Source organism: Perissodus microlepis, chromosome 2 (genome assembly GCF_051167445.1).
Source record: "Perissodus microlepis isolate ML-2025 ecotype Zambia chromosome 2, ASM5116744v1, whole genome shotgun sequence".
Taxonomy (NCBI): domain Eukaryota; kingdom Metazoa; phylum Chordata; class Actinopteri; order Cichliformes; family Cichlidae; genus Perissodus; species Perissodus microlepis.
This window is the reverse complement of record NC_140462.1, coordinates 220,001-246,924: the sequence shown is the minus strand read 5'-3', so window position 1 is coordinate 246,924 and position 26,924 is coordinate 220,001. Positions and strand designations below refer to the sequence as shown.

The 26,924-nt window shown below is 46.0% G+C and overlaps 2 protein-coding genes and 1 long non-coding RNA gene across 6 annotated transcripts in view; all 3 read left to right on the top strand.

The window, feature by feature from the left end:
- Nucleotides 1-678: 678 nt before the first annotated feature.
- stard15 (StAR-related lipid transfer (START) domain containing 15) lies at nt 679-14,355 on the top strand. 2 transcript variants are annotated; one of them, XM_084939578.1, is made up of 6 exons: nt 686-1,078; nt 9,103-9,250; nt 12,264-12,367; nt 12,701-12,818; nt 13,171-13,223; nt 13,411-14,355. In XM_084939578.1, exons 1-6 carry the CDS (start codon nt 932-934, stop codon nt 13,624-13,626), a joined length of 786 nt encoding a protein of 261 aa, XP_084795704.1. In that variant the 5' UTR covers nt 686-931; the 3' UTR covers nt 13,627-14,355. The 2 variants fall into 2 exon arrangements, with proteins under 2 accessions (XP_084795697.1, XP_084795704.1); XM_084939571.1 differs by having other exon boundaries at nt 679-1,078; nt 13,171-14,355.
- Nucleotides 14,356-18,326: 3,971 nt separating this feature from the next.
- LOC146391967 (uncharacterized) lies at nt 18,327-19,541 on the top strand. The gene is made up of 3 exons (XR_014801307.1): nt 18,327-18,473; nt 18,776-18,858; nt 19,466-19,541. It is a non-coding gene; the product is annotated as an uncharacterized LOC146391967 (long non-coding RNA).
- A 1,334-nt stretch (nt 19,542-20,875) lies between these two features.
- Nucleotides 20,876-26,924, top strand: part of arap3 (ArfGAP with RhoGAP domain, ankyrin repeat and PH domain 3) — a 32,980-nt gene continuing 26,931 nt past the window's right edge. For 2 of the 3 annotated variants that reach the window (XM_084939486.1, XM_084939470.1), the window contains exon 1: nt 23,308-23,572. In XM_084939486.1, coding sequence (XP_084795612.1) covers nt 23,554-23,572 — 19 coding nt within the window. In that variant the 5' untranslated portion in view covers nt 23,308-23,553. Of the gene's footprint in view, nt 21,010-23,307; nt 23,573-26,924 lie in introns of those variants that run through there. The other variant, XM_084939478.1, reaches the window with a different exon arrangement.

Genomic DNA, 26,924 nt, shown 5'->3' with positions numbered 1-26,924 from the left:
TCAAGAGCCTCTGGAAATCAAACAGTCAGCATTAAAGGAAGCGCTCAGACATATTTCAGCCCTCTGTCTCTCCACCTTTCGGGAGATACCTGCCTTTACTTCAGCGTGATGGAGCTGACTCCCAAAAATTAATACTGAAACCTCAGCAGCTCCATCAGGAGGTCAGGGCAAACAGTTTTATGTAGGAACTATTTTCTTTCAACCAAACTACACCGTCTCACTGTCTATCTGCTGTACCAGGTGACAGGCGGAAACGCTGACTTGTGTTTTTAATCTAAACGAATGAGCGGAGATCAGATGAGAGAGATTCAGGTAGCTCTCTGCGGCCGGGGAAGCTCACATTTCCAAAGGAACTTGAAGGTAGCACGCTGCAGGGCCTCAAAGGTGATGCGCGAAGACAGATGACTCCCTCCGCTCTGATTCCTGCAGCTCCTCGCAGGCAGGAGGAGGAAGACACACAGCCAATCACATCTTAGTTACCATTGAGATTTCACCCCGCCACACCCATCGGATGGCGGGGTGAAATCTCCAAATGTGTGCGTGTTTGTGTGTTTACCTCTTTTTGTTGGTTTATAGCTTCTCTGTGTCTTCGTGTCCGTGTAAAAGTCGTATTTGTGCATCTCCTGTTGGTGTTTCTGTCCTCCATCTCATTGGTGAACCTTCCACCTGGACTACTTCAACTGTGACTTCACCTGTCCAGCAGGTGCTCAATAGGCCCCGCCCTCGCCGAGCCTTGTGGGTATTGTAGTGTTTGAGCAGCAGAGTGGGACCTCTTGCTCTCCGTCCTATCTGTGTGCTGGGGCAGATAAAAGCGGCATCATCAGCCGCTGCCGCTTACATCCCCCCGCCGGGACAGCAGCTACCTGTTAGTGGTGTGAGGGCGGCGCGCAGGCGCAGTGAGGTGCAAAGGTCGGTGGGCAGCTGATCGGAGATGCCGGTGCAAATCCCGGACGACTCGGACTTCTGTTCGTTCAGAGAGCAGTGCCTGAGCACGGAGGGCTGGACCAGCCGCTACAGCAAGGGAGGGGTGACGGTGTGGGGGCGCGAGGAGGACAGCAGCACCGTGCAGAAGCTCAAGGTGAGCCGCGTCTCCGCTGACGCTTTTACTGCGAAAAGACCGCGCTCCTTCACAATAAAAGCAATACTCAAAGTAACTGAGTACATTTACTCCATTACTTCATCCCAGAGTTACTCTGGAAACTTATATTATGGTGAAAGTTTCCTCTGAGAACTGCACGGGCTAGCACAGACGGTCGGTTAGTCGGAGGGTTGGTTAGTTGGTTAGTCACTAACTACGGGGTCATGTGTCATCATCTCTTCAGAAAGTTTGATTGGCTGTTTTATTTTGGAGTTTTGAGGTCACCATGGTGATTCACAAAGATTTGATGCTGAAGCTACTGGAGTAAATGAGGTACTTGGACTGTAAACACAGAAACACATCCATCAATCAATCGAATGATCGGTGAAATCTGATCACTGATCAATCGATTGATGACTTTTACTGATTTATCTTTAAGGTGGAAACAGGAAGTTGCTCAGTGTAAACACCTGAAAGTTCCTGGAAGTGGTGCAACCTGTGAATCTGTGTTACTTTGGTACAAACAGGTGAAATCTACACCTGTCACAGGGCGTCAGCCTCATTAAAGTGCCAGCTGTCACAGGTCCAGGTGCATTGTGGGTAACAGAAGGGTTAACAGGCCTGCTTCATCAGAACTCCTGTTACGGTTCATGTGTGATGCTGCCCACCTGACAGATGTCACCTGTACCTGGAGGCAGGTACCTCAGCAGCTCTGCAAACATTTAACCAGCTCTCCTCCCGAACCTGCTTAGCCAGTTTCAGCTTATTGACGACCAATCAGATCTTGGGAGCCACTGTTTGATGTGAGGACAGGGGCGGATCACAGTACTCTGGGTTCTGGACGCCGCAGTGGGCCCCCAGACTGCCTACATTCACTTTATGGAGTGTCTGCAGTTTTGTTTGGTGCTTTAAGACTCCAAACTCGAGCGTTTGTTCATGTTTAAGTATTTTTACAGTTTCTAACAGGCTCTTTCGATCCTCTGAGTAACCTTCATCTTTCAGCCTGCTAACCCACTCGCAGCCGCAAACTGGTGCTGAGGAAAGTCAGAGGTTCCTCAGCAAGAAGCTCCTTTGTAGGGTCTGTTTTTTTTACAACATGAAGCTTCTCTGGGCAACTGTTGCTGTGATTTGGTGCTATATGAATAAAGGACGACTGAATCGGTTTTGAATCCAGATCCATGGTGTGCAGCTGGATCACTCTGATGGATGCAGTCACACCTGAAGGTTCATTTTCAAATACACAAAGAACATTTTCCATGAAGTTAAAGGCGAAAAGTGTGAAGGAGGTTAAAGCTTTGCTCAGTCACTTCTGTGAGGGTGGGTGGTACAGAACTCTGATGTTACAGCGACCCACTGAAGGTTTGAATCCCTACCTCAGGCTGGAGCAGCTAATGCAGCATGGGGACAGTGACGAGTGAAACCAAAGGTCTCGGCTTCAGTCAGAGCGACTCTAAATTTGAGGATTTCTGCAGAGGGAAAGTCGGATAGCTTGCTGGAGAAGGAGATTCTTCCTGAGAACAAGGGCAAACAGGTGAAAGAGGGCACCCCTGACGGGTGGGTCACTGGATACGATTTTGGTCCACTTGAGAAAAGTATTACCGAAACTGAATGTGGGTAACTCCTCGAACAGAGATGACAGCAGCAAAGGGCCGTGCATCACACTGGAACCCGGGCCGGCCGCTCTCAGCCATGTGGCATTTGGTCACCTGCTACTCTTTACCTGTTGAGCAGTCCATCTTGTGATCTAATCTGAAATCACCCCCAGTTATACATACGCCAGCACCCAATGGGGACACTGATTATTTTGGGCTGTGCGCACTTATCAAGTTCTCCTTTGAAGTGTTATAACATACCTCCCAGAAGTCCTGAATGATCTCAATAACCTGAGCCGGTATTGTCCTGTGATTAAGTACTCTGCCACAATGGGTGTTAAAGGCTGCGTATATCACTTGGTCGGGCCATCTAGTCTCGATCAAATTAATATCTGTAACAGTTAAGTGTATTTCTTGATCAAAAGCTTCTTAGATTTGCACCATTTTATTCTATTTATAACCTCTTTCATTGTTTCAGTTTCCCGAATCCGCCATCATTCCTTCCTGTAGTACTTACAGTCATCTCACTCCTCTTGTCCATCCCTACCATTGCACTGTGACTGGCTGTGGTTAAACAACACATGTGGCTGTAGATTAGAACACAAAACATACAAAGGTTATTTAATAAAAAATGTTCTTGTAGCTTAAAAATGAGAGTAAATCTGATGAATATGCATACAGTCTTGTTGTTTCGTGTTCAGCTGCTGGAAGTGTTGTAGCGAATCTGCAGGACACTTATGGATGGTGATAAATGAGCCAGGTGTTGTGCAGGTGGATGTGCACACCAGCATTTCCACACCTCAGGAGGAAGTGAAGTGAGCATTCAGCATTAAGGCTCACTCCAAATACATTCATGTGAAGTTACCTGGTGACTGTAAGTTAGTTAGTAGACCTACTAGTGAATGTGAGTGTGACCGTTGTCTTTCTCTCTGGGTTAGCCCTGTGATGAGCTGCCAACCCATCCAGGTGTTTCCCACCTCTGTGATAGGCTCCAGCCTGGCCATGACCTGGATAAGTGGAAGAAGATGGAAAGTTCTTGTTAATGGACCTCACTGAGCTGAAGACATTTTAAAGTTTGCTTGTGGTTAAAATGTGACGCAGTCATTGGTCGTTGGCTGTAACTCCAGTTCTGAGTCTTGCCAGTTACCTGGCCAGGTAATTGGTGTGTTTTGTTAGAGCCGCTGGTGTCTTGTTTACACCAAAGGTGTCCTCTGGCATCTGAGTCAAGACATCAGCGAGATGACACGCTTCGCTGGTATTTGGTGAATTCAAGGGACTTCTTTGGGTGATTCTCTCTCAGGTCTTTTCTCTGGTGACCCAAGACCAATCACAGAAAGTCTCTGAGCAGACGGGAGGAAGTGTGAGTGCGAGGAGGAGTGTCTCTGTTCTAAGTACACAGAGGTGATGGTGAGGTGATGATGATGATTCCTGTGTGTAAATAATTCATAAACTCTTTGGAAAGCAGCGAGGCATTTCTTCTTCTTCTGCCTCATGACTAATTCAGAGCTGCTGATGGAGCCAGCGACCAAACAGGTCACATGATCACCTGCTGATTTACCTCAGGCACAGCTTCCCGTCATGTGAAAACCACAAAACCGAGGTTAAAAACATCGTCCTGCAGTCTGATTCGTCTTCCTAGCACACGTGGATTCAAACACGGACATGCTTACTGGTTACTGGTTCCATGTAAGCTTTCTGCATGGCCCAGTCAAAAACACGGGCTGCTTCCTCACGTCTGACCTGCAGAAGCCCATCTATGTGGGGGTTGGGGGGTGTGATACTCCTGTTATCACCAGCTGAAGGGCGCTGTGGCAATTCTGGGCACTGACACAGCTGTTTTACCTGTTCAGCTGATTTCTGTCATCTCATGTGACTGGCTGTGGAGTCTCTGCCGTTTGCGAGTCACATCTCTTGCTGCTGAAGGCTGTAAAGAGTAAATGAAACTCTCCAGCACCATAGATGACCTCGCCCTGCTGATGAAAGCTGGAGATGATGGGTGGAGGGGGACGTGTGGATGACCTCAGGGGGGAGGGGACGTGTGGATGACCTCAGGGGGGAACTTGTAGGTCTTTGTAATCGTGTGTCTTCATTTTATCTGAAGTAAACGAACCTCTGCTCGTCGTCTCCAACGTGCTGTGAAGCAAGGCAGTGAGTAGAACTACAGACCCTGGCTCAGCTCCCGAGTGAGCTGAAAGGTTTCCTGCAGGAGAGACGGACTGAGTGACAGACACAAAGCCTCGGCGCTCGGGACTTTATGAATGATTAACGGCGAGCGGAGTCTCGCTGATTGAGTTACACGGAGAGTTTACAGCGCTCGCCATCACCATATCAATGACCGCCGCTCCAGCACGATTACAGCAGTGGAAAAAAGTGACGTCCTACAGTAACAAACCATCTCACATGACCACTGTGAAACTCTGACAGGTGGAAATCTGGAGCTCAAATCTCCATGCCTACAGGGGGAAATTACAGTCTGGTGTTTCCTGGCTGAGAATATTTTACATGAACATTTTGGCTTGTCATCGTTCAGGCTGCAACAACGATGCAAACAGTGACCAAAGCAGCAGAGCTGGAAATGGTACAGAGAAACTTCCTGTGGTCCACATGAACGGTCAGCTCCACGTTAATAATAACCTGCTCCACATAATCATTCACAGGGGGAGGCGGCGGTTGTCTGTCTGATTAATGTTCAGATGGTTCGGTTTGTTTCAGGCAGACAGAGGAGCTGATCTGGATTAGCTGGCGATCTCTTGTAGCTCTGTTTGCCTGACATGTGATGCAGAAACTCATCAGGTCCAACAAAACACCAGAACTGCAAATACGACCCTGATGGACTTAAAAACTCAATACAGCAGGTAACCTCATGGAGGAGAATGGAGACGACTGCAGTCTGGTTATTACAGAGAATCAGAGCCAATCACAGCCTTCAGATTATCAGGGATTATCCTCACTATCAGAAGAAGTTTCTGTCCCTGTGCAAGGAATAAAGTCTTGGGCTGATAATATTGGTCGACTGTGTTAGATAAGAACACGTGATTAGTTTGTCTGGAGATCTTGTGGGAACGATGAAATCTTCAAACCTGAGCTGAGCTTTGTTAGAAACCTCGGTCTGAGTTGGTGAAGCTGCTGAAATAAGGAAGCTGAAGATGATCTTTTGTGTCATCACAGTAGAAATGGAGCAGATGTTAAATGTCTAACTATAAAAGAGCAGAGGACCTGAGACGGATCCTTGTGGAGCTCCCTTTAGGATGACTGATGTCCGAGTTTGAAGATGGTCTGAGCCTGGATGAGTTCAAAGAGATAAAACCGGACGCTAAAGCACTGAAACCTGAGAACACCTGATAAGGTCAGAGCAGAGAAAGTGAAGCTGCTCAGGTTAGCTGCTGAGGTGCCTCTGAGCAACACCTGATCAGGTGTCTCCTTTGCTAACAGGTCACTTTGGTTTATCCAGAAAAGACCCAACAGGAAACCACACGAGAGCTCTGAATGAGGCGGATTATTGTAAGGTGTTGGCCTTACACACACAGCACTGTTGTGATTTGGCGCCATTTGAATAAAACTGAATGGAAGCCGCTGGTTCTTTTATTCAGAAAACACAGGAATCAAACCATTATCAGCCACAACCAGAAAACTGTGACGTCACATAAACCGCAAAAGAAACTGAAGGGCTTCTCTTGCACCGCCCCAACACTGCAGTTGTGACTGGAAACAGGTGAATAAACCCTTCTGGAGCTGCTATGGAAATGTATAAAGTGTCTGTGACTATGGCAGTAGGGCGTACGGTGGCCCTGAGAAGGCCCGCCATCGAGCCAAACTCACATTTCATTTTATAGAAACCGAACATAGGACGTTTTTCGTTTCAGCATCAGGTGATGTAACGTCCTGTTTTACCCTCAGAAACTGAAATCATAAAATATAAAATCTTAGTTATTTAAATGTATCTGTCAAGTGTGTGTGTGTGCGTGTGTGCGTGTGTGTGTGTGTGTGTGTGTGTGTGCGCGTGTGTGTGTGTGTGTGTGTGTGTGTGTGTGTGAGCACTTTTTAAGACAAGAATCTATTACAAAGTGTTTTTCAGGGATATTAAAAATAACAACATATTACACAAGATTATAATCCAGATGTGTGCCTGAATAGATGTTTTCAGCCACTGGTGCACAGAGGGGGAGATGAACTGTTCCACAGTTTTGGAGCTGAGATTTAGACAGCATGATCCCCTCTAGTTTTCAAACAGCTCCGTGGAATTACCAGAAGACCACGATCTGTAGATCTAAGGATCTTATAAGGATGATATAAGTTGGGCTCTCTCCTTGTAAGGCAGTCAAAGTAAGAGTTTAAACTGGTATCCGAACCAAACTGGAAACCAGTGCAAAGACTTTAACAATGAAGTGAGAATTTCTGAGTGATTTAAAAGTGTTACTGCAGCATTTTCAACGGCTTGAAGGTAATTTATAGAAGTCTTTGACAGACGGGAGAAAGGAGCATTAAAATATTTTAATCGGGAGGAGATGAAGGCATGAACAAGCCTCTCTAATTCACCTATGGAGACAGCAGTTCTGAGTTTAGTGATATTTCTTAAGTGGAAAAGCAAGAGTGGGTCACAGACTTCATGTGAGCATCAAAAGTCAAAGATCAAAAATCAAGATTTTGAGCAGCATCTTTCACCATCAATGAGAAAGAACCAGGATGTTGTCTAATTTGGGGCTTAATGAAACAGTCTCGTCTGCATTAAGCTGCAGAAAATCGTTTGCCAATTGTCTTAAGACAGTTTGTCAGACTACTAATTGGTAACTTTATTGTCCCCAATGGGAAACGGATTTGCAGCATGTCCACACATCAAACAACACAAACATTTAAAAATCAAAAAACAGCCCAAGTTTTATCAGTAACAAAGTGCAATAGTGATGGCAACAACGCTTACAGGTTAGCGTTAATAACCATCATATCAGCAGCAGGTATAAAAGACACTCTGTGGTCTCGTCACTGCAGGCACTTTATACCAACGACCTGAAGAGAGGATGTTCAGACCATCCTCTCAGACATGACAGACGTTTCCTTCCTCAGCACCTGTCCAGAAACTGGACCTGAGACCTCCCTGAAATCTTACTAACCAGGTTACCAAGTCTGGTTGGTCAAGGACAGATTACTGTAGCCAAGCAATGATACTAAAAAAACCTCTTTCTTTTTTTTTAATAAATGGTCATTTCAAATGAAATGTTAAAAACTCTCAACCTCAGTAAAAAGTCCAATTATTGTTGGAACTTTTTTGTTGTAACAGCACCATGTGACTCAAAGGCTTATCAAGAACAACCCCCCAAATACAGAATATCCACCACCATCAATGGCTGTACCCTTTACTACTGTCAGGGCAGGATGGGGGGGCGGCCCATGGGAATACTCTTCACCGTGGAGGAGGCTTACAATGCCTGTTAGCCTGTGTACTACGACAATCATTAGTGTACAAAATATAAGGTAGAGGAGAGAGAGAACATCCCTGTGGTGACCCAATAGAAGAATTCAGCTGATTAGAAAAACAGATGCTGACTCTCACACACGGAGACCTGTTAGTTAAAGAGTCTAAAATTTAACCCACAGGTTTAAAATCAAGTTTAAACAGTTTAAGAAGTTTATCAGCTAAAAGATCTGTGAGTCTCTGTGAATGCAATTAGACATGCATCCCTGAAGTCACATAAATGTGTGACATTCAAATGCAGTTCATTTACTCCTCAGACTGCACATTAGCCATGAATATTGGTGGCAAGGGAATAAGTCCCTTATTTATGTCCCCTTATTTATTGAATTTTATTGTTTTATTTATATTTTGATATTGCTAGGGATGATGCAATGATCGGGGACCATTCTTAATTTCGTTGTTCTTGTGACAATGACAATAAAGATTCTGATTCTGATTCTGAGATTGTATTATATTTGCTTCCTCAATCGCTGAGCTAGACCTCCCTTCTTCATCATCCGCAGCGTGCTCCTGTGAGTACGGGATAATCCTGTGCTGGGAAGCACTGAAGGGTGTAAAGAATCTCCAAGACAGGCTGTTCCACTGAAGAAACTCAGTGTGGATGTAGCTCATGCAGCACTCCCATCAGCTCCTGTAGAACACAGCACACCTGCTGTTTCATGGGTCATCACACCCTCCCCTCAAAGATAGCCAGGGAAAACCTGGACACCAGGTGACTCAAAGTCATGAACCTGTTTCTTAGGAGTCCTCACTGTGGGTTCCCTCTGGGTTCCCCGGCTTCCTCCTACAATCCAAACACATGTATGTTTCTAACATTTCATGCAGTTGCAGAGTTCAAGTAATAAAATCCCATGGCACACCTAAATGTCACAGTACACCAGCATGGAAACTGGTGGTTAGAGTTGAGCGTGATCGGTCCTAACCTCTGCCTGACTCTCTCCCTGTCTCTTTCTGTGCCTCAGATGAGGATCGTCTGTAAGGACGTGACAGCAGAGACATTGTACGACGTCCTCCATGACACCAGCTACCGGAAGAAGTGGGACACCAACATGATCGATACGTATGACATCGGCAGGCTGACGGTCAACGCAGACGTGGGATATTACTCCTGTTAGTTCCTTTACTGAGCGGTGATGTAATACATGCCATAAAACACCTCAGCACAGCACCAGAATGGTGAGACAGGCAGAGGGAACAATAAGGTGAATGGTGGACAAAGACCTAAGGGAACAAGAGGAAGTAGCAATCGATGTTGTGGGAGTAGGGAGACCCAGTGATGTGGTTTAACATGACACTCAAATGACAGGTATAAAAGATACTCTGACCGGTTGGGCCTTTTCCGGGGGGATGGGGGGGATCTCGGGCCTCTGAGCCTGGGCTCGGCCCGCTATGGCGCAGCTGGCTCCCGGCAGAGCCTGTGGGCACGTCACCCCAGCCCGCTGTGGCTACGCCGTGGCTGCTGATAAATAAATACATAAATAATAATAAAGATTTGATTCAATTTCAATTAAATTTTATTTATATGGCACCAAATCACAACAACAGTCGCCTCAAGGTGCTTTATACTGTAAGGTAGACCCTACAATAATACATACAGAGAAAAACCCAACAATCATATGACGCCCTATGAGCAAGAACTTCCTGTTAAAACTCCCTTTTAACAGGAAGAAACCTCCGGCAGAACCAGGCTCAGGGAGGGGCGGGGCCATCTGCTGTGATTGGTTGGGGTGAAAGAAGAAAGACAGGATAAAGACATGCTGTGGAAGAGAGACAGAGATTAATAACAGATATGATTCAGCGCAGAGAGGTCTATTGACCCTGTGCACGAGAAAATGCTAACTTCCTGGTTTGAGACCGGATGTGGGGTTGTGCATTTCCGGTAGCTTTACTTTGCGGTCAATCGCTACTGCGAAGATATCCTCCACAATCATGTCCAAAACTCGAAAATGGAAAGATCGCGTTAAGTTACAAAGAGCAGAAGGTGGGAACACTCACCACTGTTGTGTCGTAAAAAATCTAATGATCAATTTTGACGTTTAAAGAGTTTAGATCGATCAGTTGTTTACATCACTCAACACAAGCAGAACTGCATCACTGCAGCAGAAGACACATCGTCCACATTCAGAAGCACATCTCTGTATAGTGACTGGTCTCATGATTTAAACAGGCAAATGTTCAGCATTCAAACTACAGGTTAAGAATAGTCAAACCAGATGTTTCCCCGTTATGTCGAGATCAGCTAGTCAAGTACACACCTACACAGCATGTTAACAAACCGTGAAAAAAGCCACACAAAAAATGAATGATTGCTGGTAACGGTTTCTATACATTAGTATTTACGAAGGGTATGTTGTGACTTACCTTCAAAATTACAGCGTCCCTCGCTATAACGCGGTTCACCTTTCACCTCGCTGTTTCGCAGATTTTTTTAGTGCAAGTTTGCATGCTTTTTTTTTTTTTACGTCACATTGTGTCCTGCGTCCTGATCGCTGCAGACGATCTCCTCCGTGACGTCTCTCCTGTACAGTACAGAATCGCTGCATCGATCGCTAGCAGTGTGACTCTGAAGTGCAGTACTGTATGTCCACGATGTCCACCAAACGTTTTGCACCGTCAAAATATAAAATTGGCTACTTGATTTCACCTATCGCTGGTTATTTTTAGAACATAACACCCGCGATAAACGAGGGACAGCTGAGAAATATAACATTTGAATCCCTTTTCTCTTTTGCTCTGAGGCGCCGGGGAAAAAATATCGACAAGTCGATGAACATCATTTACAGATATATTGGGTAAATGCCCAAGACATCTATAGAAATGTAAATCGCCGCTTGATTCATTCATTTGCTTAACTTGTTTTGGACCGTAAACAGGGCATGAATAGGACACCGGAAACAAAGCTCCCCACAGGAGTTTCCGCACCGGAAGTAGCATATGCTAACGTGCACATAGTCTATAAACACATAGTGAGTGAAGAAGAAACACCCAGTGCATCATGGGAATCCACCAGCAGCCTACAGCAGCATAACTAAGGAAAGTTTGAAGCCTAATCTTGAAAGTAGAGACGGTGTCTGTCAGGCTTTTCAGGGAGTTTTTAGGACTTCCTGATAATAATGAATTACAGTCGTCCAGCCTGGAAGTAATAAATGCATGAACTAGTTTTTCAGCGTCACTCTGAGACAGGATATTTCTAACTTCAGAGATGTTGCACAAATGGAAGAAAGCAGTCTTACATATTTGTTTAATATGTGCATTGAAGGACATGTCCTGGTCAAAAATGACTCCAAGGTTCCTCACAGTGTTACTGGAGGCCAAGGTAATGCCATCCAGAGGAAGAATCTGCTTAGATACCAAATCTCTAAGATTTTCAGGGCCGAGTACAATAAGCTCAGTTTGAGCTGAATTAAGAAGCAGAAAGTTAGCGGCCATTCAGGTCTTTATGTTTTTAACCCCCTAGGACCTGGCGTCCACATATGTGGACATCACATTTTGGGTTGTCTAGACCGAAATACAAAATTCTGCTCTACATGGGCCTGATATCCACTTATGAGGACATACTGCCACTGTTCTATTGAAATTTTAAATGAATATCCTCATGTGGATCTCATTTTTGTCAGAAACAAAAATCAGGTAAAAAAAAAAAATCAGGCAATTCTATGTTTTTACATTGATCAGGTCCCAATCAGCCCAAATATCAAAGAGAAATTAAAAATGCATGCTGTGGAAGAGTTTGGGTCTTAGGAGGTTAAGACATTCCTGCAGTTTAACTAATTGGTGTGTGTTATCTGGCTTCATGGACAGATAGAGCTGGGTATCATCTGCATAGCAGTGCTAGACCTCAGTGCAGCGTTCAATACTGTCGACCATAATATCCTATTAGAGCGATTAGAACATGCTGTAGGTATTACAGGTACTGCTCTGCAGTGGTTTGTATCATATCTATCTAATAGACTCAGGTCTAAAGGACCTGGATGGCCTCTAACTTTCTGCTTCTTAATTCAGATCAAACTGAGGTTAGGTTGAGCCGGAGTCTGTGCTGGTCCAAAAGGCTTAGCTGGTTTTTAGTTGCCAAATATCTGATTCTGTCTGAACCTTTGTGGATGTGTTTGTGTTCTGTTTGAAGGGAAATGCCCGAGCCCGCTGAAAAACAGAGACTTTGTGACGATGAGATCTTGGCTTCCACTCGGCAACGACTACATGATCATCAACTACTCGGTCAAACACCCGGTCAGTATTTCACTGCTCTGACTGTGACTTGGTGGGTTTTATACTCATTTAGTGACATATGGAACATAAAGACACAAAAACATTTTATTAGAAGAGCAGACTCCATAGGGGAGCTTTATCACTAGGACCCAGTCAGACCCCAGCAGATTCATGGTTGCACAATCAATCACAGACTTCAGATCAGTAGGTGAAAGTTTTAATTGTAAATACCACTCCAGAGAATAGAGCACAGTATCATCAGTATACAGATGCACACTGAGGTGTGATGTGTGAAGTCATATCTGCCAAGTGGATAGTGCAGTCGATCACTCACTGCTCCTTTGTCCACCTCAGAAATATCCTCCAAAGAAGGACTACGTCCGAGCCGTCTCTCTGCTCACGGGGTACCTGATCCAGTCCAACGGAGCCACCAGCTCCACCCTCTACTACCTGACTCAGGTGGACCCCAGAGGTGAGACCTGTGGCTAGTGGAAGAAGTACTAAATACAGTACCTCTTCTACTGGCCAAATACACCAAAATTACCGCTCTGAGAGAAACATCAGAAGATCTTGATCTGACCCTGCGGCAGAAACGCCATTTACTGGATTCTGTGGTTTGGGGTTATTCCAAGACAGATGTAGGTCAAAGGTCCACAAACTTCTTCATCCAACAAAAGAACTGATGACAGTCAGTGGTGCATAGCCTGTGTGTGTTTGTGTGTGTGTGTTATGTACAAATGTTATCTCTGTAAACTCGATCTGTGCTTCATGTTTAAACTGAACTGACTCAGCCTGACCCTCGGCACCCTTGTCTCTGTCTGCAGGTTCTTTACCAAAGTGGGTGGTGAACAGGGTGTCCCAGTTTGTAGCTCCAAAGGTAAACGACCTCTATTCCCATCTGACTGTGTCTCTGTCCCATCTGACTGTGTCTCTGTCCCATCAGACTGTGTCTCTGTCCCATCAGACTGTGTCTCTGTCCCATCCGAACGTGTCTCTGTCCCATCCGAACGTGTCTCTGTCCCATCCGAATGTGTCTCTGTCCCATCTCATTTTGGTCCTCTTAGGCTATGAGGAAGATCTACAAGGCTTCTGTAAAGTACCCAGAGTGGAAGAGGAAACACAACCCGGGCCTGAAGCCATGGATGTTCCCAGAGCAGAACACGCTGCCGTGCATCAGCGTGTCGGAGCTGACGGTGCAGCGAGCTGACTCTCTGGAGAACATCGATGAGAGCGGCTTGAGCGAGGAGAAGACGCAGCAGAGTGACGACGAGGAGCCGTAAAGATGGCGGACTCTGTCTGGTTTACTGTTTGTTGGTTTGTTTGATCAGGTAAACTCATGCTGGACACCTTTCTGAATGCAGCTGCGCTCGCTTTGCTGGATCTCACAAACCTTTTCACAACTTTCTGAAAACCTTCTGTCAGCTCACAGTAATCGGACGGAATCGGTTTCATGGCAGCTACAAACATGAGACCGCCCTCACAGCTGTTTCCAGGTGTTCCGAGACGGCCTCTGCTCACGTTGAAGGTGGCTGGACTTTCATCTAATCTTTCCTTGAATTGTATTTGTGTTGCAGTGAGACAAAGAGCGTGCAGCAGAAACGCGTCTGTGAATCTACTTCCTGCAGTCTGTTTAGAAGCTAATGACAATCAGTGTTAGCCTCCTAACAACATCCACTTCCTGGTCGGGTGGGGGTTTGGTTCAGGTGGGTGTGGATTTCTAAATCTTTACCCCACTCATAGAGAGTTTCTAACAGAACAACCGTGCGATGTCTGTAAGAGTTGATCTGAAAGGTGAAAACTATAACCACGGTTCTGAGAGGGTCGCTGTGTCCTGGTGGATGTTCAGAGTGTAAATAATAATAGTAATGATGTGTTGATTTTGTCGGGGCTCTGTGCTGAATATTTAAAGTCTGTAATCTGTGTGGGACAGAAGCCACGTGAATCTTCTGCAGGTTCTCAGATTTGTTTTCCTGGATGTTTAACCTGAGCAATAAAACCACATTAAATCAGCTCTGCAGTGTGTGAGTCAGTGTGATCACATGATCTACGTCAACAGATGATGAGCGAACATGTTTCAGCTCACTGCAAGTCCATCTTTACAAATTTCTATGTTCTTACAACGGCAGCTGATGGAAAAGTTGCAACCAGCCTTTTTTTTTCTAGTGTCGGGTCGCAGAGGCAGTTCCAGAAACCTCTGCCGATCCCGAGGCATTCCCACATAACATAAATTACCTCATCAGTTAGTTAGGGTTCTCCTCACAGAGGCCAGAAAACCTCTACAGGGCGTTGACCAGTAAGCGCCAGCGATCCGTCATGGAGCTCCTCACCCATGTGAAAGGGGAAAATCCAGATATGACCGGGGGACATTCTTTCAGTCACTTATAAAACTGACTAGAATGCCGATCGACCAGTCAAGCAAAGCTTCGCCCTTCATCCTGGCTCTCCTCAACACGACACCCTGAGCCACCAGCACACCTCTCACCTCTCTGCCTGATTCAAGCTTTCTTTGTCTCGGTGCTCTTTCAAATCATGCTATTGTTGGTTTTTGTTATCATGGCAACAAAAATAATAATAATAATGGATTGCATTTATATAGCGCTTTTCGGGGCCCTCAAAGCGCTTTACAATTCCACTATTCATTCACTCTCACATTCACACACAGGTGGAGGCAGCTACGGTTGCAGCCACAGCTGCCCTGGGGCAGACTGACAGAAGCGAGGCTGCCATATCGCGCCAGCGGCCCCTCTGGCCATCACCAGTAGGCGGTAGGTGAAGTGTCTCGCCCAAGGACACAACGACCGAGACTGTCCGAGCCGGGGCTCGAACCGGCAACCTTCCGATTACCAGACGAACTGCCAACTCTTGAGCCACGATCGCCCTCACCGACAGGAATCTTCTAGAGTGTAAAAAATAGAGTTAGCATATAGCATCAGGTGGTGTTAATACTGTCATGTGCAAACCCCCCAAAACTCTGCAGCTGGAACGATTCAGACAGTCGATGAGGTTTGAAACATTTAATGAGATGATTATAGCAGAAATCCTCAGGTGTAGGACATCCATCACGTCATCTGTGAAGCCTGAATAACGGTTCAGTGAACATATCATGGAAAGGTTAGGCCAAGGTCATTTTTTTCTTGGTGTCTGTGTCTAAATTCAGTAGAAATGTCGGTCAGCTTGTGTCTTCACACTTTGTCTCTTGAAGAACAGGCAGAAGAATGAAAGTTGTGTGAAGGCTCAGAGTCGGAGGGAGAAACAGGGACGCTAGCCCACGTAAGCTTGCAATAAAAGTTTTGTTACAAAATGAATAAGCTGGGTGGTTCAAGTTTTATGATGCCTTGTTCACCCCTACAAATGATAAATGGTTTAGTCCAGAGCTCCTGCGTTTCAGACTGATGAAACTGCTTTTTAAAATGACACAAAAAGGTTTGGACACAGTAATAATAAAATAATAATAATTTTATTATTATAATCCTTATTCAGGTAAAGGTCAACCAATGGGAAAGTCTGAGTCTACAGAGAACAGTGATGTGCGTGATGTCCACAGTCAGTAATAAAACATGTAAAGCACAATTACAGATGCATCCAACCTCTTCAGCTGCTGGCCAGACGGGCTCATAACGAGTAGATCACTGTAATCCAATGAAGTTGTTTTTTTGTTTTTTAAATCAGGTGTTTCCTCACCTGGAGACAGAAACAAGATTTGTTCCTAAAAAAGAAACTTTAAGTTTCAATCTGGAAACTTTCACTGTGAGATTTGAATGAAAAACTCTGAGCAGAAGTTCTGACCACCAGTCTGGAGCCCTGGAAACTCCTGTGGATACTGGGAGACCCAGCAGAATGGCTGCCAATTCATGTCATTCAGTCTGCTTACCAAAGTGATATGGTCTGAAATCTTCAACCAATCAAGAAGAAGAGCAGCTTGGTGTTTTTTGCATCAATACTGTCGTTCACCACCTTGACAGCAGGAGTTATTGGACTGTGTTTTCTGACTGATGTTGGGAAAGAGTTTTCATCCATCCTGCAGTCGTTAACATGTGAAAGACTACCTCCGTTCAGCAAAGGGAGAACAGGTGCAGAAATCCATATTACAGAGATCTCAGAGGTTAAAAATATAACTTACTTCTACCCTAAATTCTGCAGCCAGTGTGAGACAGTTCGAGGCCCTGTGGACCTCCATAAAATAACTTGACAATTATTAAATATCATTTATAGTTATTCTGGTGTACGTAATGACCTGGTTTGACAGGCCTCAGCGCTCGTCTGAGGTGGTGAGCAGGTTAACAGGAAGAAGGTTTCCCTGAGGGTGGTGAGGATGAGGCGAGGACAGAGCGTGTTGGATATATTTTTCATACCAGGAGAATTTTACTCACTGAAACAAAAATGACAAAATAAAAATACTGCAGATTATAACATGAACTAGAGACAGCAATGTGAGCAGGTTTAAACAGCAGAATTGTGGGTGTGTCAAAGGTTTTTCTTAAATATGGCACATAATCAGCTCATCATCAGCTCCCTAGTGACTGCTGCAGATCACTGTGTCGATCAGGCCCCATCTTATCTTAATGACCTTGTAGTACCATATCACCCTATTAGAGCACTTCGCTCTCGCTCTGCAGGCCTACTTGTTGTTCCTAGAGTATTTAAAAGTAGAATGGGAGGCAGAGCCTTCAGTTTTCAGGCCCCTCTTCTGTGGAACCAGCTTCCAGTTTGGATTCAGGAGACAGAAACTATCTCTACTTTTAAGATTAGGCTTAAAACTTTCCTTTTTGCTAAAGCATATAGTTAGGGCTGGACCAGGTGACCCTGAATCCTCCCTTAGTTATGCTGCAATAGACGTAGGCTGCCGGGGGATTCCCAAGATGCATTGAGTTTTTCCTTTCCAGTCACCTTTCTCACTCACTATGTGTTAACAGACCTCTCTGCATTGAATCATATCTGTTATTAACCTCTGTCTCTCTTCCACAGCATGTCTTTTATCCTGTCTTCCTTCTCTCACCCCAACCGGTCGCAGCAGATGGCCCCGCCCCTCCCTGAGCCTGGTTCTGCCGGAGGTTTCTTCCTGTTAAAAGGGAGTTTTTCCTTCCCACTGTCGCCAAAGTGCTTGCTCATAGGGGGTCATATGATTGTTGGGTTTTTCTCTGTATCTATGAAGCGCCTTGAGGCGACTTTTGTTGTGATTTGGCGCTATATAAATAAAATTGAATTGAATTGAATTGAATTGAATTGAATCAGTAAAGGACGGGAGCCCACAGTGGCTGCACCTGTCCAGGACTCAGAGCCTTGTGCTGCACACCTGGTTCTGACTGTCCCTCCATCGTTAAAACTCTGGACCTTCTCATTTATTTGACCTGCATGAAGCTCATCTCCATCTGGGTCCAGTGTGTTAGCAGTCCAGAGTTTCTCAGCACCAAGCACCTCGCTTCCTAAGTCTCCAAGTCCTCCACACATTTCCTTCACTTCATGGCGTTTTCCAAGGAAAAGGGAAATGAGTTCATCTCAAAGTACCCTGGGTTTCTGTGCAGGGGTGCCTACATCCTGGAATATACTATAAATGTAAAAAAATAATTTCTGATCCCTGTGTTTATTCCATTAATTAAAGATGTGAGGACGAGGACAACAACAAGCTGCCTCTTTCTGTCTGTTTCAGACCTCATGTTTGGGTTTTTGTTAGTGAGTCTGCAGGAAGCTGAAAGTGTCCGCTCACCTCCGATCATCCAGAAAACCAAAGACTGTGTTCAGAGCAGGAAACACCAAGTCTGAACCTCACACTTCCCTTCGGTAATCTCAGCACAGACGGAAGAAACCGTGTCAGTTTTCTTCTGTCTACGTGAGGCTGCAGCGCCCCCGAGTGGACTCAGTCTGAGCTGCAGAGTGTGTGCCCAAATCTCTGGCCCAGCTGCTTCCCATTAAGGTGTGTGAGTGAGGCACAGACACAAATCCACAGACAGTCACTGCCTGAGGCGTCTCTGCAGCTCGTCTTTGGTGCAAACAGGTGGAATGAAGCTGGACAGCTCCTCTGATGAGAAGGACTGAAGCTCTTCATCCTCCTTCTGTCTAGGCTCAACTCCCACACTTCATCCAGGTGACCCCAGAGGGACACACCTCTTTCCTGCCGTCACATTTACAGGTACGTTATGAAGACTCAGCTCACCTGGAACCCTGCTCAGGTGAAGCAGTGCCTCCACCTGAACAACTTCCTGTTCAGAATCAGTGTGTTTAAATCCTTTTATGGGGTGTAGAGGTAACCCTGCAGAACACACTAGGACACAGGTGAGACGACCTGAGGCTGATCACGGTGGGGATTTTAAAAATATCACAGTTAAAGTTACTGCAGGAGGTGGCACATGTTCAGCTTACAGCGGTACAGTACTGATTCAGCGGTGACCTTCGACCTTTGGGATCTGAATCAGTCCGTCGTCCTCTCTCTAGTGGGTCGCAGATCAGTCCAACCTGGTGGGCGTGGCAAAGATGAAGCGTCTTCTGATTCATGAAGCCTGCTGGGGGCGATGCAGGTAACCCAGGAGCAGTGTGTGTGTGTGTGTGTGTGTGTGTAACAGGGCGGCCCTTAGCGGCTGGAAACACAGTGAGGCAAGTGTAGTGGAACAGAAAGTATTTATTTGCCATACAGCTCTCCTTACAACAATTCACCAATCGAGCTTCTTCACAGCACAATTAACCCTCTAATGACAACCGGCAGCCTTAAATATGCTCAGCTGTCACAGACTAAACCATTCTTCCACTCTCAGGTAAATTCTTAAATCCCAACCTTCCACCAGTTTGAATAAATAAATACATTTCACATTTTTATATTAATAAATATTTCACACTTTAATTTTACACCAAACCCAATATTATAAAAACCCAAGCACAAAAAGATTCACCACGCTCTCTTAACCCATGGTCTCTCCCGGAACCTTTAAATGGTGTCTGGACCTCCAGGGAAACATTTGCCCAAACACCTTGAAGGGGACACAGGCAAGAAAGGGGAGTAATCATTATCGTACAAACACTTATTTGCACCACTTTTATTCCTAGATTTCACACACACACATTTGCATTAGTTTTCCTTACTGGTAAACCTTAATCTCAATCTCAGTCACCTTTCTTCTCTCCTGACAGACAACCACCACATTCCTTGGTGAGGAGCAGCTGTGCAGGATCTGAAACAAGCCTACCAACTGATTTTAAAATCCCCAATAAATAGTCAATAAATAATTAAACTTCTTGTGTGCAAATGTTTTACTGTGCAAATCCATGCTTAAAGTGCAATGCTAAATAAAGTGCTTGAAAATGTGCTTTTAATAAAGTGAAAGGTGTGCTCTGAAGTGCTATACAGATAATATAAATAAATGTAGTAAGGGAGTCCTCTTCCTTACACTGTGTCTGTGCGTGTGTGTGGTCTCCTGCTGTCAGAGGGCGTGTGCAGCCCGGTGACCTCCTGTGGGGTTTTGGGTGAGTGCTGCTGAGCGCGCTCTTCCTGCCTTGATGAGGAAAGCTTCATGAGGACTGCATCCTCCTTTAGAGGCAGAAAAATGCAGCTGGGCTCCGGATCCTCTCAGCGCTGTATTGTCTCAGGCACTTCCTGTTTCCTGTCTGCTCTGCTCAGATTGTTGTTTGGGCAGCAAGGAGGAAACTCCACCGCTGTCCAGCTCCTTAGTGCCGAGAGGACAGGACACAGTGTCCACGAGGACCTCTGAGCGCCCACGGGACAACTCCCTCATGTTGTGAAGTGACTGACTTACCTGCAGACGAGTGTACATGAAGCCATGAAACCCACAGAGCAACCGTGAAACCTAATTAATGCAAGTGGTTTATTTACCTGCTCATCTCACGTTTTACAGTTAAATAGCAGAAAGGCTGTTGAGCGACTGAAGCCCGAGGCCAGCATGAAGGGGTCACCTGTGATAAAACTCCAGATTAACTTCATTTTACAGCTTTAACATCTTCTTTATATTTTAGGAGATTTTTGTTAAATCACAAATACATAAAGATGATATCACAGTTTTCTTTTACATTACAGAAGCACGAACATGTTAATTCTGTATGATCAGAAGTGGAATGAACCGAGCATGTGCAGTTTAATCATTTTCCTGATGATCATAAATCAAAGCTGCGCTGCAGAGAACTGAGAGTTGACCTTCTTGCAATACATAAGTATATGAATATGTGCATTGTTCCTGACTGCGTTTGTTGTCTTTTTTATATGTATTAGTGAACATTTAAACGATTTTTAAGAAATAAAGAAATTAATAATAAGAAAATCAGAATAATAATGATAATAATAACAGGTTTAAACAGAGCAGGTGAGAACAGCTGTACTTTGCTCAGGTTTTTAATGCAAACGTCTTAAAGCACGTTTAAAAAGAACGAAGACATGAACATGAACCTTTACTGATGATCTGGAGAACTTACGGATCAATGCCAGCAAGTGGATCTGGAGACACAGTCTGACCGGAAGCTGTACTTCCTTGGGACTTTTATTGTGAAAGTGAGCAGAGGTTGTGCCCGCAGTGGTCGCGTGTAGCTTACCGTAGCTGCTCAGAGTTTCTCCTCCCGGCGCACTGAGAGCCGCGCGCACTGCTTACCGGACTGAACCGAGCACAGCGACCGGAGCACGGAGCAGGAGGCAGGCAGAACCGGAGCGCAGAGAGACCGGGTCGGAGGTAAGGCGCTCCCAGTCCTTCAGACTTTACTTAAACAGTCTCTCAGAGTCCCGCGGGAAGCGGCTCCTCCTGCCGCGGAGCCGCGCACAGTCCGCGGGTCCGACCCCGCCACAGGTTCGAGTCTCTGAGGGTTTGGATTCACACAAGGGGTCTGAGGGGATCCAGACTGGAGTCAGAGTAAGTTAGTGTGAGGGACAGCAGGACTTCTCTTATGTTATTGTATTTTTACACACCTCTGTTGCTGTGAAGCTCGCACACAAGAATTTCACTGGCATGTACCGTACCAGCGTACCTGCACATGTGATGTGACAGTAAAAGTGATTTGATTTGACTCGAGCTTCTGATGTTAGTGGATCTCTGAGGTTTTGAAGGTCTAGGTTTGCTACCCTGGTCCTGGTTTTATGGCCCTGGCTCTGGTTTCAGGGTTCTAGTTCTGGTTTTAGGGTGTGTGCTGGGTTGTTGGAGTCCGTCTCTGCCTTCACTGGCTGCAGGACAACATCGTGAATGCTGACATCATGATCACAGCTGATCTTGTCCTCTGAGCAACTTCATCATGACATCATCAGCTGGTCATTCATCACTTCCTTTTCCTGTCTTTTGATTTCAGTTGATCAGCTGATAATCAATGAAAGGATTGATTTCTACAGCCGAGTGTTTGAGGTGTTAGTCTGTGAACACACACACACACACACACAGAACAGCACCGTGTGTGTGTTTGTGTTGAGAAGAACAGAACAGGAAGGGAAAACTCCCTGTGATGTAACATCCTGTTTATCAACGTGTCATGGCCTCTGGTTGGATGTTTTTATGTTTTATTGTCCGGTTATTGCTCAGCATGTCTCTGCTTCATAATTCTGTGTGTGAATATTTGTAAAATCATCACCCTGTGGGATTATATCTGACCTCTGACCTCAGCCTGGACCGTTATCTTTGGGTCTGTGCTGATTCGTACCTCAGGTCTCTGATCAGAGTGAAGCGTCTCCTCGTTCGCCTCACTGTTTCAGGGCCCTGAGACGGGTTCAGGGGCAGAATGATGCTGAACGTGACACACAACAGGGTCAGAGGTCGGTGGAGCCCAGTTCCCCCGACAGCCATCAGTGTCAGAGAATAATCTTTGTTTTCCACAGAGGAAAGCAGGTTTCCTGATTTTAGAGCCATCTGTGAATGTCCCACCTGGTGCCCACAGGTAGTCACGTGCGTTCCTTGGGCTTTAATAGTTACCTGCAGCCTCACACGGTGCACACCACAAACTTTAACTGTTAATCCAGTCCAGTCAGTGATGATGCTCCAGGTCAGAGTTCAGGTTCACATCAGCCTGTCTGTAAAACACACCTGGATAAATCCTGTGCTCCACCTGAACACGCCGCTCTGCCCTGAGAACATGTTGCTCCGCCGGTTGGTCTGAAGGGCTGCTCCTGGTTGAGTTCTTAAAGTCAGACATCTGTCTTCATAGACTCGCTCACTGAGTTCTGCTGTGATCCTGCACGTTTGGGATCTCCTGCATGTGCAGTTTGTGGTTAAATGGGGATTTCAGGTTTGGCTCAGTTTTGCCTTTCTGTGATCATGTGATGTATTTATCCTGAGAAGCTCGAACTGTGAAACTCCTGTTTATCTGATCACCTCCTGATGGCTCGCTTTGATTTCCAGGGAAGCTGTAAAATAGTTTTTTAGTGTAAGAGAAGCGTGTGTTTCTGCACACGCTCAGTAAAACAGGAGGTCGCTCTGTGTGCAGAGGGCTTTTTAAACCTCAGCAGGTAAAACTGAATGCATCACGACATTCACTGCTCAGCTGACCAGTTTTCTTTTATTTAAATAAAAATTAATCAGACTTTAGAGCTCAGAGGAAATCTATAGAGGTGTAGAATCAATAATAACCCAGTGTTCCCAGTGTTCCCAGTGTTCCCAGTGCGCGTCAGTGTGTGGTTCCAGTCACAGCTCAGGAACAATCAGCCCTCTGTTTCACACAATAGAGGCTCACTGTTATTATACTGCCTCACTCGCCCACCCTCACTCTCCCAGCCTTCCTCTCTGCTGCTCCTCCTCATTACAGAGCAACGCCTCGGTCCGACATATCTGCAGCAAGCACAAACCTGCAGGCTCACAGAGAACCTGCAGGACCAGAGAGAACCTGCAGAGAGAACCTGTAGACCCAGAGAGAACCTGCAAAGAGAACCTGCAGGACCAGAGAGAACCTGTAGACTCAGAGAGAACCTGCAAAGAGAACCTGCAGGACCAGAGAGAACCTGTAGACTCAGAGAGAACCTGCAGGACCAGAGAGAACCTGTAGACTCACAGAGAACCTGCAGGGATAACCTGTGGACTCACAGAGAACCTGTAGACTGAGAGAGAATCTGCAGAGAGAACCTGCAGGACCAGAGAGAACCTGCAGAGAGAACCTGTAGACCCAGAGAGAGCCTGCAGAGAGAACCTGCAGGACCAGAGAGAACCTGTAGACCCAGAGAGAACCTGCAAAGAGAACCTGCAGGGCCAGGGACAACCCGCAGAGAGAACCTGGAGTCCGTGCAATGATTTGATCACAGGGTCATGTTTTTAATGCTGCGCTGTAAGGTCACAGTTATCAGTTGTTGATGTTGTTGATGATGTTGTTGACAGTGAGCAGCATGATGCAGTTTTTTGCAGCTGGCGAACGTCTGAGAAACTGTCACATGCTAAGTGTTCCTCCAAATAGCTATTTGTTTTGTTTTCTTACGCTCTATTGTAAATCACATTTGCGTTTATGAGGCAGATCATTGCATTGTGTTTTAATGTTCATGTTCGATGGTTGGAAGTAATGACTGGGATGTTAAACAACATACAAAAGGTTCGCATTCAAAATAAAACACGAAGACGTGGATGTAAAAATCCACAGATGACAGCTTTTTGTCTTCCAGCTTCGCTCTCCCAGGTCTTTATCATGTGAAAAATCAGCTAACATACAGAAACACCAGTGATGAGGCGGGCGGCATGGGAGCAATGTCAGGGAGGTGAAGAGGGAGGGATGGGACGAGGAAAGGGTGTGTTTGGTGTTTGGGGAGAAATGGGAACGGCAGAGGAAGCGCGGGTGCGTCTGAACCAAGACGTTTTTCTGCGTCTGATTTCAGCTGTCAGAGCAGGACCGCTTCAGCCAGGCCAACCGGGTCTCCGTGAGAGCTGCACTTCACCGGGCGGACTTTCACCGTTTTTACCAGATTTGTCTCTCAGGCTGCCGGCTGCGAGCCTTCAGTCCTCCTGAGGAAGTCTCAGACAGCCTAACATTTGGCACAGTGTAAACAGGGTTGTTATGCAAGCTTGATGTCGTAGCACTTTAACACCTTTGTACGTCTTTGCTGTTTTTCTTGGTTCAGTAACAGCGAAGACAGTGATGTTTGTATGGACTCTTTTAAATAGTCAATGCCAAAGTTTGAGCTGTGACAAGGAAACTGGTGCAGATACGTGTGCAGTACGACCAGCTGCTGAAAATCCCCGTGTCCATCCTTGCAGCGTGTCACGGGGTGTCCTCAGGAACAAACACAGGGTGACCTGCGCACATCATTCAGAGGTTATCAGAGTCACATGATGTAGTCACATCTGAACAGAACATGGACATGCTGTAGTAATCCATGCTGCCTCACACAAACCTGCATAACAATAATAAAGTAAGATTATTTTACTTTTTTGGCCTTTATTGACAGGTACAGTAAAGAAATGACAGGAAAGCAGCCGGGGGCGGGGGCTGCGGGTCGGACTCAAACCCGGGCCGGCTGCTCACGTGCTGTTAGCGATGGCGTCGTGCTGACCGCACAGAGCTGTGCGTCTGCGTTACTGCCTGTTTGTGTGTTGGAGCTGTGAGCTTGTGTGTCTTTGCAGTTTGGTCGGCTGACACTTAGCCTGCAGACAGAATCGGCTCTTTCTAACAGCCGCCATGAAGAACTCGTAAAGTTTCCTGTGAAAATCTGTTCGAGGCGTTTGACACCTGGTGTCCATTGTGTTCAGCGTGACTTTATTTGGGCCACGCGGCGTCGATGATGACCTAATTCTAATCAGTAATCAACATCCAGTCGTGTCAGAGACTGGATGTTGATCAATATCATCGGAACTAAAGCGGCTATCATAAATTAGACTCCCAGCATGCATTTCCAAGCCCACTCTCTGACCTCAGGTTTGACTCATGCCATTATTGGATTCTTCTTCACAATCACATGGAGGGTCCGCCCCCTGCAGACCCCCCACTGTGCACCCTGAATCAGCTGGTGTGTGGAGGGAAAATGGTTCGAGTAGATCACACCACAGACGTGATTTTGGTGCCTTCTACCCCTCGCTCACGAGGACCAGCACCATCAGCTGGAGACACCGACAGAGCTGATGGTTCCACTGATTTTACGCCGTGGGCCACGTATAACCCACTGTGATGTTAAGTGGGCCGGGCCAGTGAAAGATGTTTAAGTACACATTAAATCGATACAGGGACAGATGTGTTGGATCCAGTGGTCAGAATATGAACGTCCTTCGATGTCCTGATTCTGACTGGGTTTTACACCCAAACCTCAGACATGAGCTCCAGCTGTAGCTTCAGTCAGCCTGCGCTCGGCCCTCCTCTCTCCTGTCTCAGCTGCAGTGTTTAAAAGTGGAAGTCGGATGGGAGGGTCTGTATCCTCTGGCTGCTTTTCCTTGGCTCGGTCTTTATCTGTGGCCTTCACTGACTTCCTGCCTGGTTCTTTAACGTTTTTCCTCCTCGGCCGCTCTTTTTCCTCTCACGCCGGACTTTCTGTTTTCTGTCACTGCAGTTTTTCTCAGGCTTCTGCTTTTTACTCCTGCTGGATTTGAGAAACTCTCCAGTTTTACATTAAAACGTCTCCCACAAAGTTGATTCTGTTCATCTGGACGTTTTCAGAGAAACGTTTCGTCATCATCAGGTGACTTCTTCAGTCTCAGCTGACTGCAGGTCTCCCCAACCTTTAAACAGGACATTTACACAATGACTGACAATGAGCTATGAGATCAGTTTCATCATTGTTAATATGCAAATTGTCATAATCAATGATCAACAACCACTAATCAAAGAGCACTGATCACTGATCGTGACAGTTTGCACATTAACAAAGATGTGACCTCACAGCCCATTGTCAGTCGTGTGTAAATGTCCAGGCTGGAAACCTGCAGTCAGCTGAGACTGAAGAAGTCACCTGATGATGATGATGAAACGTTTCTCCCACTGAGCAGATGCATGTGCTTGTATCAAGACATGAAAAGGTCTCATGTGGAAATGTTTGCAGCCGGGAGTCATGTTGATGTTATTACTCAGTGTGGTTTCCTGTGGATTGGTGTTGATTCACCACCATCTGTGAACATCTCTGAGTAAACGGTGAGTAAACTAGACTGCAGCGACCACCTGTTCCCCTTTTACAAAGTGCCTAAAATGACTCTCCTCGGTTTCTACCTTTATTATCCTGGAAAGAAGTAACATGAGGAAGTTTGTGAGGGTGGTGCAGGACGTGTGTGGGGACAGAGACAGTGGTGTGCAGGTGGAGTGACAGGTGGGTTAAAGATGGGAGTGGGATACATCAGGGATCTGCTCCGAGCCCCTTCTCGTTTGCAGTGCTGATGGACAGGCTGACAGATGAGGTCAGAGAGGAGTCTCTGTGGACGCTGATGTTTGCAGACGACACTGTGATCTGTAGTGACGGTAAGCAGCAGGTGGAGGAGAGCCTGGAGAGGTGGAGGCATGCTCTGAAGAGACGCAAGACAGAATACATGTGTGAATGAGAGGGTGGATGTGTAAGGAGTACAGAGGGTCAAGGTGACGAGCCTAAATACCTGGGGTCAGCCATCCACAGAGAGGGGAGAGTCCAGGTAGGGTGGAGTTTATGGAGCAGGGTGTCGGGGCGGATTTGTGACAGGAGGATGGCAGCGACAGTGAAAGGGAAGGTTTAAAGATG